The 12392-nt window shown below is 30.3% G+C and overlaps 1 protein-coding gene and 1 long non-coding RNA gene across 2 annotated transcripts; both read right to left on the minus strand.

Moving 5' to 3' along the window:
* Positions 1-1758: 1758 nt before the first annotated feature.
* LOC125423578 (uncharacterized) lies at positions 1759-2980 on the minus strand. Its single transcript, XR_007242293.2, has 2 exons — positions 2701-2980; positions 1759-2524 (listed from the first exon to the last, which is right to left on the minus strand). It is a non-coding gene; the product is annotated as an uncharacterized LOC125423578 (long non-coding RNA).
* A 6857-nt stretch (positions 2981-9837) lies between these two features.
* LOC107422490 (elongation factor 1-alpha) lies at positions 9838-11642 on the minus strand. The gene is made up of 2 exons (XM_016031944.2): positions 11193-11642; positions 9838-10872 (listed from the first exon to the last, which is right to left on the minus strand). The coding sequence occupies exons 1-2, from the start codon at positions 11640-11642 to the stop codon at positions 9838-9840; spliced, it is 1485 nt and encodes a 494-aa protein (XP_015887430.2).
* Positions 11643-12392: the final 750 nt, after the last annotated feature.

Genomic DNA, 12392 nt, shown 5'->3' on the forward strand with positions numbered 1-12392 from the left:
CCCTTTCTTTTTCAGTATTTTTTTATCTATGCTCTATTTCCTATTTTACCCTCAATAAAACCAAAATTCCTTTATTTTCCTTTCCTCCTTCCCGAAAGCTATGTTCCACCTCTACTTTCTTTTCCTCTATGAAAAAGCAGTGCAAATCCTATCAAAATTCCACAGAATTGAATTTTTCTACGAAAAATAAAAATATAGCCATAGAAATCTAACAAACAAACAAGAAAAAAATAATAATAAAAAAAAAAGAAAAAAAAAAAAGTCTTCTAAGCCCACTTGGGGCCTGACACTGCCATTGACGAAAGGTCGTCGGCGGTTGTGGTGATGACGGCAGGAGAGCTAAATAGTGATTTCTGTAGATTTTTTTCCAATTAATTTAGAAAATTTAGAAATCTGTCTCTAATCAGAAAATAAAAATTTGATAATCTTTGTGCTCCGTTCAAGTTAGGGGAAAAATAGCAAACCCTTACATTAATTTTTTTTTCTTTTGATATTTCATAAGGCTAATTTGAAAATATTGAAAAATAAAAAGGTAAAATAAAAAATTCAAAACGAAAAGGATGAATATACTTAGAGCCTTCAAAAAAAAAAAAACAAAAAGATATTGGATCAAATTCCCCAAGCAAAATCCAATAGAAACTATCTAGAATAGTGCATATTTATTTACTTGTAACTCTTCTTATCCATGTCTCCTGGTCAACTTCCAGAGGCTTTTTTTTATTTATTTTTTTGTTATTTTATCAATTAATATTAGAATCTAAGGCTGTAATATAAATATACTTCTTAAAGAAATGAACAGTACATAATGACATCTTTCTTACATTGCGGCGCAAAACACACTTTCTCTGTTTTGAAAGTTTCCTTTTTCTATTTCCAAAGTTTTACGGGTTACCCAGACGGCCAACGAAACCCTGTCAACCGGTCCAGTTCGCCGCATGAATTTTTTAATCTTAACAACATATTTGTTTTTTCTTCCAAATTCCTTAACTTTGATACATATATATATATATATATTTGATAGTAATACACTTTAACATATTCTACTTGAACAAACAAAAGGAAAATTCATCAATTCCTGAGGCTCTGTTTGAACTTAGGAAAATGCTGTGAGGAAAAGGGAAAAAAAAAATGTGAGGATTTTGAAATCTTTGGTTGTCAAATATGGATTACTATTTTTCTCCCAAATTAAAAGGAAAATTGGAATTCTTTCAGAAAAAACGAAATTCTCTCCTTTCTTTTTACTCTGTCTCTTTCTTCTCTCTCTTACGTGTTCTCTCTCCTCTCCCCCTCTCACTCTCTTTCTCAGTCGCCCTTTTCTCTCTCTATCCTCTCGCTCTCTGTCTCTCTCAATCTCTATCAGTCTATCTCTCCTCTCTAACTCTCACAATCTCTCTCTTTCCCTCTCTCCTCTTTCTCTATGTCACATTCTCTCTCTCTCCTAATCTCTTTCACAATCTCTCTCTTTCTCTCACGCTCTCTCGTCGCTCTCTCACAATCCCTCTCTTTCTCTCTCGTCGCTCTCTCTCTCTTTTGCAATCTCTCTCTTTTCCTCCCCCCCCCCCCTCTCTCTCTCTCTCTCTCTCTCTCTAACTGTTCTTAGATTTTTCTTTCTCTTTTTTTTATTTTTGAAACACCAAACATGAGAAAAATTTGTACATCTTTCTTTTCCTTTTTATTTTCCTCACCACCTTATTTGGTCTAAACAGAACTAAAAGATTCCATTGTCTGCATGCATATTAATAAAAAGAAATCTTTACGAACAAACAAAACTAAGAAAGCAATAAATAAGCCAAAAAGACGTAAAAAGAAAAATACTAATCCAAAGCAAAACATTAATGTAAATGGGCTGATACCGTCACCATCTAAATCAAAGATTAAAGTAATCAAAATCATATTGCTTCGGAACAATAAGAAATCAAACTTGCTGCCCAACGACCATTTGATTCTCTCCGACATTCCAGATAGCATCATAGCCACTCCGTCACTTGTCGACTGCTTCGTCGGCTTTGATGCTAGCCAATCAAGTAGACGAGACGTTCTCCCTATCAGCAAACTAAGGGACATTAAGTTCATGAGCATATTCAGGTTCAAGGTCTGGTGGACAACCCATTAGGAATTGGTTCAAGAGGCTTGACGAAAGCCTTTTCAACTGAATTCCAAAGCCTTCTTTATCTTCACACTGGCGATATCGATGATTCCATCCTTTCACTCATGTTAAGGACGCCATGAACGAAAGTTCATTTGGGAACTTCCAGGCTTTTGGAGGAGAAAACCCCTCGGGACATTTTTGGTTGGGGCACGTGGGATGCATTCTACTTTAGGGTTAGGCGTTTTGGAAGGAATTAAAGGATTCGTTTGAAGGTGTGTGCCTACCTAGGCTTGTCCTGATCGACAATGGATGGCAATCCCTGGATCATGATTAGGATCCAATCACTCAGAACTTGTCCAAAAAAATAAAAAATAAAAAAAAGAAAAATACTAATCAAGCGAAAACTTGCATGTGATGGTCTAACTCCGCCACTATCTAAATCAAACATTCATATAACCAAAATTAGAATCATCAAAATCATGCCTGAATAGTAAGAAAAATGAAAAATTGCTAACGAACATTAAAATTTAAATTAAAAAAAAATCAACTAAATCTTTAACATGTAAAAGACACAAAAAGCAAAAATAAGATTAAAAAATTTTCTGGCTCACTTGAGTTGGATCTTGGATGTTTTTGAGAAAGGAAGAGAGACGCGATAGTTGAGTTGAAGAAGAATAGAGTGAGGAAGCGGCAATTTTCTCTCAGCTAGCTACATTATATAATGAAAGGTGACTACTTCCCTCGTGTATATATTGAGAGAAAGAAAGAGAGAGAGAAGGCAATTTTATTTAGAGAGAGAAAAAGAGAGAGAGAGATGTTATGCATATGTAATATATTGAAACAGAGAACAGACAGTTAGAGAGAGAAAGAGATAGAGAGAGAGAGAGAGGCATTGGGAAGTGGTCAACTTTATAATTCCTTGTTGGAAAAACTTTTTTAAAATTATAAAAATAATAATTTATATATTAAAGGTGATAACTTCTCTCATCTATTGAGAGAAGAAAGAGAGAGAGGAGAGAGTAGACAAATGTGTTGAGGGGAAGAAAGAAAGGAGAGAGGAGGAAGATGTTATTTATATGTCATATTGAAAGAGAGAAGAAAGAGACGGAGAATAGACAAATGTATTGTGAGAGAGAAAGAAGGAAGAGAGAAGAGAGATGTTATGCATATGTGATATCGAAAGAGGGTTAGAGAGAGAGAGAGAGAGAGGGGAGACAAATGTATTGTGAGAGAGAGAGAAGAGAGAGAAAGGAGAGAGGAGGGAGATGTTATTTATACGTAATGTTGAATGAGAGGACATAAAGAGGGTTAGAGAGAGAGAAATATGTGAGGGAGGTAGTCAACTTTACAATCCCTTTTGTGAGAAGCTTATTTTAAATTATTAAAGATAAAAATATATATTTTTAAAGCTGACTACTTGTTTCATGTACTGAGACTGAGAGAAGCGAGAGAGAGAGAGAAGACAATGTTTTGAGAGAGAGAGAGAGAGAGAGAGATGGAAGAAAGGAGAGAGACGTTACGTATTGAAAGAGAGAAGACAAAGATGGTCTGAGAGAGAGAGAGGCGAGAGTAGACAGGGGTTGTAGGAGGTGGCCATTTCCGAGGTTTAAAATATTTGAAAGTTTTTAAAATTTTTATTTTTAAAAAAAGTTAAAATAAAAATAAAAATAGGAAGAAATTTTATAATATTTATTAAAATTTTTAAAATTTCGTTCAAATTTTTTTAAAAATTTCTGTCAAAATATCTATATCAAATTTTTAATAATTTGGTTAAAAAATTCATAATATCCGCAGAGATTTTAAAAATTTTCATGTAAATTTTAAAAAATTTCTATAAAAAATTTAAGAATATCTATCAAATTTTTTGATTTTTTATAGAAAAATTCAAAAATATTATTGATATTTAGTAAATTATTTTATCAAATTAACTGTAATGATAATTTTTTTTAACATTTTAATTGTTTTTAAATATTTAATGATATAAATAAAACTAAGTGAATTGAATTCAATAACCTTAATAAATTCTATTTATTGAAATATATATATATATATATATTTTCTATACATTTCGTATAAGATGAATTCATTAGAATCACATAATTACAAGTTTACAATTCATTATATAAGAATGAAAAATAATAATGTGAAAATATAATATTATATAGAATTGATATTGATAACATTTAAATTAAAAATATTAAGCAAATAAACAAAATAATAGAATATATTATATTAAACATTAAGAACAAATATATTTAATAAAATATCTTTATAGTTGACATATTAGTAATTATATAAAAAATTATTAAGGATATACATTTTTTAAAAATTATTTTTCACATTTCACATCTCAAAATTAGAATAAGAAAAATATTAATAATCTTCAATTATCTAAAAGTTATATGAGTATTGTGATAATATTTATGAACTATAATGTAATTGTAATAACTATTTTATCTTAATTAATAAACAATTTATCAAATATAAATATATTGTATATTTTTATTAATAATAGTTTATTTATGATCTTTGTTGCTTATTATAAATTAAATTGATTAACATAAATATAATATCTATTCAATATTTTTGTAATTTTTATAATCAATTTGGTAATTGATTGTTTAAATAAGCTAATGCTAAAATTTTTTTTTTAAAAATTCATTTTTTAAAATAGATTTTCCTCATTTTTTGTAAATTTTTATCGATATTCGATACTTTTCGATATTTCCATGAAAATTTTTATATTTTGAACCTTGGCCATGGCTACCTAAAACTTTTAATTATTTTTAGATGTATGGTAATTTCCAAAAAAAAATAATAATTTCAAATAGATGATTGGCCCCGTAATGCAATGTTTATCTTTCCTATATATATATATATATATATTATTATCTTTAGCAAGTATTTCTAAATCATAATTTAAATTTTATCAAAAAAATACTAAATTTATTTAATTAATAGATACTAGGATAATTATGTAATAAGAATTAAGTTACAACTATTCTTGTTTTCAAAACTTATGTAATAATTATTTTAATTAGTTTTAACTATGATTTTTGGTATTAATTTATTTTAATTTTCAATTTTTAATTTTTTTAGTTTCTTATTAATTATATTATTATTATTATTATTATTATTATTATTATTATTATTATTATTATTATTATTATTCAGTGGAGCTTTATCAGACTTTATTTTTGTGTTTTAATATATTTTTTAGCTAAAATAAATACATCCTATAATATAATTATTTATATCTTGATAATCCATCCAAATGAAAAATTTGTATGATATTCTTACAGAAGTACCATTCAAATGTTCTTTTCATATAAAATTATTATAAAAATTTAATTACCAATTTTTTATTTATAATATTAGGTAATTTATTGTTTCTTAAAACATAAATATATATTTGTCCCAGAGCGTCTAAATATATAAACATATGGGACTTACCATTACATTAAGCTCATTAAATTCATAATTTTCTATTTTTAACATATGGTTCCCTTTTTATAATTTTATATTTATAATATATGATTACTTTTTAGATACATTCCTGGCTCTAGAGAGGAGAGAGATGTTATGTATATGCAATATTGAAAGAGAAAAGAGAAAGAGGATGGAGAGAGAGATGAGCATTGAGAGAAAGATGTATATGTAATTGAAACATTTTTTTAATTATTAACAATAATAATATATTTTTAAAGGTGACCAGTTCACTCATGTGTCGAGAGAAAAGAGAGGGTGAGAGGAGACAAATGTATTGAGAGAGTGAGAGAAGGAGCGGAGAGCGGTTAAGTTAGTTACGTATATGTAATATCGAAAGAAAGAAAAGAAAAGAGGGTTAGAGAGAACCATTAGTATGGGACAAAATTTTCTTAATCTGGAAACAAAAATCTCCTTCAACCCAAACTTCTGCCTTCTACTTCTCATTCTCAAAGGTGAGACAATTAAATTACCCAAATGGGGGAATAATTAAATCAATTCAAAACAAACAGAAAAGTTATGAAGAAATAGTGAGTTACAGCCCGCCCATACACATATATATATATATATATATTTTGTTGACGAAGGGAGGTGGTGAGATTTCTGAGTTTTGTCGAGAAGAGAAAGAGTGCTTCTGAAAGAGAGGGTTGCCTGGTTTGTGAGAGAGGAAAGAGAAAGAACAATGCAAATGGAAGAGGAACTCATTTTTCAGATTTAATAGTGCACATATTTATCCTCAAATTTAAAGTTTTTGGACTTGGATTTTAGTTTTTCTTTAAATTTCAATCCAAAGTTGAAGAAGTGTTTGTGAGAGAGAGGAACTTTGCATATGTGAGAAAGGAGAGAGACAGTTTTCTTTGTGAGTGATGTGCTCTCTTACGTGGAAAAAAGATTCCAATTGGCATAAAATGAATGGAAGGAGTACTGAGCACTAAGTACTTCAGGAGTACTTGAAATTTTTCTGAGAGAGTGGAGGAAAGCAGTCACCTTTACCGTCCCTTGGGAAAACCATTTTTTAAAAATATATGTTATCATTGTAATTAACGCTGAGATGGGATGGGACCCAGAGAAAGCACAGAAGGAGAGAAGCACACGTCTCTCTCTTCAACATTACACAAAACATCTCCTCTTATCTTTCTCTCTCATCCAAAACATCTCCTCTCCTCTCTCTCATTGTTGAAAGTGTCTCTCTGAAAGGTGATGGCGGGCCGATGGTAATGCAGTGTGAAGCGGCGAGAAAAACTTCTGTGGGACAGTTGACATGGTAAGACCGCCAACAGAAAATGACCACGTGTCATTTTGATTAAAAATATAACTTTTATTTCTTTTACTTTTTTTTTTTTTTTTTTTTAACTCCACCCTCTCTCTTCCTCTCCCTGCTTCATCCCCTCTTTCCTTTTTCTTTCTTCCCCTTTGATCGTCCCTATTTTTTTATTTACTTTTATTATATATATATATATATATATATTTGGTTCCTATTAATTTCTTTCGCTTTCCTTGCAGCTTCTTAAAAATCCAGTGGGCTTCACATTGGTTATTCCGAGGAAATGAGGTGGGTAAGGCCAAAGCAACGTTGTTAAGCTTCTCAGCGCGTTTGTTGGGGGATTATAAATTACTCAAAAAAATTAAAAAAAGTGTTTGTTGGGGATTTTAGGGCTATTAGGTTCTAGAAAAGTTTGACTGTCAGACAAATCAACAAAATACGTGAACGTCTTTTGACACCTTAGAAAAATAAAAATAAAAATAAACGTCTTTGACTCTTATGAGACAAGAAAACCCAAAAAAAAAAAAACAAAAAAGGAGTATATGGCTTTTATTTTTTATTTTATTTTGTGTTATTTTATTTATTATAATTATTATTATTTCTATTGAGGAGCTCCTTGCATCTGCAGATTTTTTTTTTTTTTCTGTGATCATTAACAACTTGCATAGGAAGAAAGACAAATCATTTATTTTTTCCTTAATCTAGCAAATCATGGGTCCTCCCCTAGTCATACTTTATTGAATATTATTTAAAAAAAAAAAAATGAAAGCACCTAACTCTATATATCCACAAGTGCGTCTTGTAAAACGATACATAATATTAGTGTTCTTATTCATTAAAAAAAAACCAAAACAAAAAAGGGGTAGGATGCTATTAGTGTTTGAATTTGTCTTAACAATGTTGAATCAATATCATTATTACTATATTAAAGATCTCTTGATTTTTTAAAAATCACTTAACTAGTGTTTCTTCTAGAATCATCAAGTAGATTATTTTTTTTTAACAACAAAATCACTAAAAATGATTTTAAAAATTTGTTTTTTTTTTTTTTTGGCCAAACACAATTGGAAATGTTTTTATCCTTTTTGCAGCTTTTTTAGGCCTCCAAAAATCACTGTTAAATAGGCTTTAAATATTTTAGTTAACAAGTTGTTAACAATGGAATATGATTACAACTTATTAACAAGTTAAAAAGTTTATTTTTGGAATATATTTTTTATTTACTAAATATTTATTATTTGTTAATATTTTTTCATATTATTTTCTTATGCAGTGATTTATTTGTTAGAAAAAAATATAAATGAAATGAAAACCTATATTTTATTAGTTTAAACTTTTGGGATCAGTGGTATTTCAATATGGTATCAAAATCAGAGATTCAAAAAGTTCTGGGTTCAAAACTCAATAACTCCACCCAAAATAAAAATAACAAATATAAGGACCCAGAAAAGCCCAAAAAAGACCGCAGGAGATGGGGGAAGGTGTTAGAGAAATATATAAATGAAATGAAAGCTTACTTTCTATTAGGTTAAGTTTTTGGGATCAGTGGTGTTTCAACTTTATTTATTAGGAGCTAAGGTGGGCTTAACATGTATTGTTAATGATTTATTAGGCAAATAATGAGAATATGTATATATTTATGTGAGAGAGAGAGAGAGAGGGGGGTGAAAATTAAGAAGCATATATAAATTACTTTGTATCTTTGGCAAATTTTTCTTTCTTAATTTCATTGTAAGAAGAAAACTTGATACGGCTTCTTTCAAGAAAAACAAACAAAAAGAAAATGTAAGGAGTAGTGACAATAATTTTTATCCATTTTTATAATTAAAACTAATTTTATATTGAAATAGTAATTTTGAGTTGAGATCTACTAGTTTTTTGTTTGGGGCAGTGAGATCTGCTAGTTTGATTGGTAAAATGAAGATTAAACAATGATTTATACGATATTATTGGCTAATATTGGTGATTTAGTTAGAATTTATCATAACAAGTCGATAGATTAATTTTATTTAGTTGTTGATTTTATATAACTAAACTTTTATAATAGAATTATATTTTATTATTTGAATACTTTTTTTTATGAAATAATTATATTTTGTGTAACAAATTCTGAAGAGTCCTAAATTAGGACATAAATAGTTATTTATTTTATACATTATATGTTTTAAATTTTCATATTATTTTGTCCTTTTTTAATTTGTTTTTTTATGTTAGTCTGATGTATTATGATAGTGACATGCATATTGAGAGAAAAGTCTCACTATATTCTTAGTTACATTTTTATTTTTTAATACTGCCAAAGTACATTGAACAAAAAAATATATAGAGTCCCATCCTATTGTTAAATCCTGTTTATGCCCTTTTCTTATATGTAACATTTTAATTCATCTATTTAATATTTAATTTTGTACACATACATTTTTATTTTTATTTTTACTAATAACCATTGATTAAGTATAGTTTTTTGTTGGTTTTATCTATTTAAATATTTTATAAAAAATAAATTTAATTTAATTTTAAATATTAATGAGTTGTATTAGTTATGTATTATTATTTAAAAAGTAGTTAAATTATGTGTTAGATTTGGGCATTGTGGTCAAGGGTTGCTCGACATCCTGTTTGTTGTATTGTACTTTATATTAGATGGCATAGAACTATTTTAAATTTAATCTAACCAGTTTTAAATTAGATCTAACTTTAATTAGATAAAATTTAAAATTGTTTTATCTATTCAATTTAATTCAACGCAATATAAATGTCTCCAAAAATACAAAATAAAAATACGAACCAACCAAACAGAAAAAAAAAAGGTAAAATAAATAAAAGTACAACAACAATAACATAATTATTAAAAAACATTCTTACACACCTTCAAACCAATAAAGGCATAATTATTAAAAAAAAAAAAAAAACATTCATACACACCTTCAAAACAAAGGAAAAATATTTCAAAACCTGGTCCTGGTCCTTCTACACTACCAAACATTTCACGTTCAATTCAGTTAATGTAATGTAGAGCAAGCTGCACCCCTGCTGCAACAAATCCATTAACCAAAACATTTCCAAATTTCTTACCTCCGTTAGCTATAGCAGCCCAAAATTTCTCTCCTCCATTAGCCATAGCAGCCCCAAATTTCTTACAACCCTCCATGAAAGCAGACTTTGTGCTCTTACCTTTATTAGGATATTCCTTCTTCTCCACACTTTTAACAACCCCAACACCAACAATCAGTTCCTTGTCACGGATCATAAACCGTCCCAGTGGTAGACACTCGCCGAGAGTCTCCACAACCATTGGCTTTTTGGGAATCATCTCCACAATCGCTGCATCACCCTTCTGCAAAAATTCAGGCTCTTTCTCAACCTCCATGCCGGTGGTCGGGTCAATCTTGCTATGGAATTTCTCAATCTCTACAGCACCACTACAGCTGCAGAAATCAATAATTGGCGTATATCCTTCAGAAATCTGGCCTACATGGTGGTTGGTGATAATGATCTGGGATGTGAAACTAATAGCTTGTTTAGCAGGATCATCTTTAAAGTTGAATGCAACATACCCACGCCTTAGATCCTTTGGATCGATCTTCTTCTTCAGTTTGAAACTAACATTGTCACCAGCCAAGGCCTCTTCAACAGCCTTTTGATTAATTTCAATAGACTTGACTTTAGCGGTGAGTCCAGTTGGGCCAAATGTGACCTTCATACCCGCCTTGAGTGTTCCTGTCTCTACGCGACCAACTACGACGGTTCCAATTCCGCCGTCGATCTTGTAAACATCCTGAATTGGTAGCCTAAGAGGCTTGTCAAAGGGTCTCTTAGGCTTCTGAATCTGGTCAAGTGCTTCAAGGAGAGTTGAACCCTTGTACCAGGGAAGGTTATTCGACCTCTCAATCAGGTTGTCCCCTTCTAAACCTGAGATGGGAACAAAACGAATCTTGACTGGGTCATAGCCAATCGTCTTCAAGTAGTAAGAGGTTGACTTTACAATTTCATCGTACCTCCCCTTTGAGTAAATGGGAGTGGTCGCATCCATCTACAATGAAAAAAGAAACATTAAATATGAACACCATTTAAGTGTTATCAAACAACAATTTAATTATTAGCTGTCCAAAAATTAAAAAATAACAGCTGTTTAACAAAAGAAGAACACGATATTTTAACCTCAATCTCCTATGCCAAAAAAAAACAATAATAATAATAATATGAATATATATATTTTTTATTTTATTTTTTTTGAAAGAAAAAAAATATATATATACTGGGTTCTTTGCTTCCAAAAATACCACTAAAATATCTTCCAGAAAAAGCGGAAACCCTCATAACAACCCTTCACAATGAGAGTACAGTAAAAACCTTATTGATGCAACAGATCATCTGCTTGACACCAAGGAAGTAAGCAAGCAATTCAGGCTCAAAAGTACCAACTTCAAAACCACCAGTATTGGTGGAATCAACAATGAGAATAGCACAGTCAGCTTGCCAAGCCCCGGTGATTATGTTGTTGATAAAGTCGGGATGCCCACGAGCATCAGTGACAGTGAAATTGTACTCGTCTGTCTCAAACTTCCACATCGCCTTATCAATATTGGTGATATCACGCTCACTTCCAGCCTTGAGCTCGTCAAGCACCCAAGCATACTTGAATGAACTCTTGTTCATCTCAGCAGCTTCCTTCTCAACCCTCTCCATAACACGTTTGTCAATTCCTCCAAGCTTGTAGATAAGATGGCCAGTCGTGGTTGACTTGCCAGATTCAGCATGGCCCATGACCAAAATGTTAATGTGGAGCTTCCCCTTACCCATTATAAATTTGAAAATAAACTGCTGCAATAGAATACAAAGAAATTACCTTTCACATGCATGAAATCACAAGGCTATAAATGATAGTACAAATACAGACATATTACTAAAAAAAATTTAAAAAAAAAAAAATAGAGTAAAACTGTAACACAAACATATATATTTCAGGCCAGAATTGCGAAAAACATTGTTCAATTGGAAATCAAAGTTCTTAAACTTTCCTTAAGGAATGTTAGAGCAGAGTACTCAAGAGCAAATAAATGAATTATTTCAATTGAAAAAATCAAAAGTTTAATCTAAAAAATTCTTTTACGAAACTACTTGAAAATTGTAAAAACCAAAATTCTCAAGTTGTTATCTAACCAAACTATATGCTACAAACTAGTGTTAGAACCTAGAAGGAGATCCATTATGAGAAAGCCCCAAATTCTAAAACCCATAACATCTAGAACGGGCACAGTTACAAAAACATAAAAATAAAAAATAAACAGGAGTAAAAAATAAAAATAAATAAATAAAAAAAAAAGCAAACATCCTTGTAGAATTGAAAAAGATATTTGTACCCATGACTCTTAAGTAATAAAGTTCTCTGTTTTACTCAAAAAAAAACAAAAAAACAAAAAAACAAAAAAAAAAAAAACAAGAAACGAGAGACCCGCCCGGACCTCTAACCCACGGCGGCGGACACTGTGATGCCGCTCACATCCCCACCGATCGACTTGTTTCCCTTTCGTCAAAAGTGATCGAAAAGGT

The sequence above is a fragment of the Ziziphus jujuba genome, chromosome 3, assembly GCF_031755915.1.
Source record: "Ziziphus jujuba cultivar Dongzao chromosome 3, ASM3175591v1".
Taxonomy (NCBI): Eukaryota; Viridiplantae; Streptophyta; class Magnoliopsida; order Rosales; family Rhamnaceae; genus Ziziphus; species Ziziphus jujuba.

Bases quoted from the DNA above. Each gene is read 5' to 3' on its own strand.
- LOC107422490 (XM_016031944.2), bottom strand. From the start codon at position 11,642: ATGGGTAAGGGGAAGCTCCACATTAACATTTTGGTCATGGGCCATGCT. The intron at 10,873-11,192 runs GTTTTTACTGTA...TTTTCATTGTAG, and splicing joins TGATCTGTTGCATCAATAAG to ATGGATGCGACCACTCCCAT.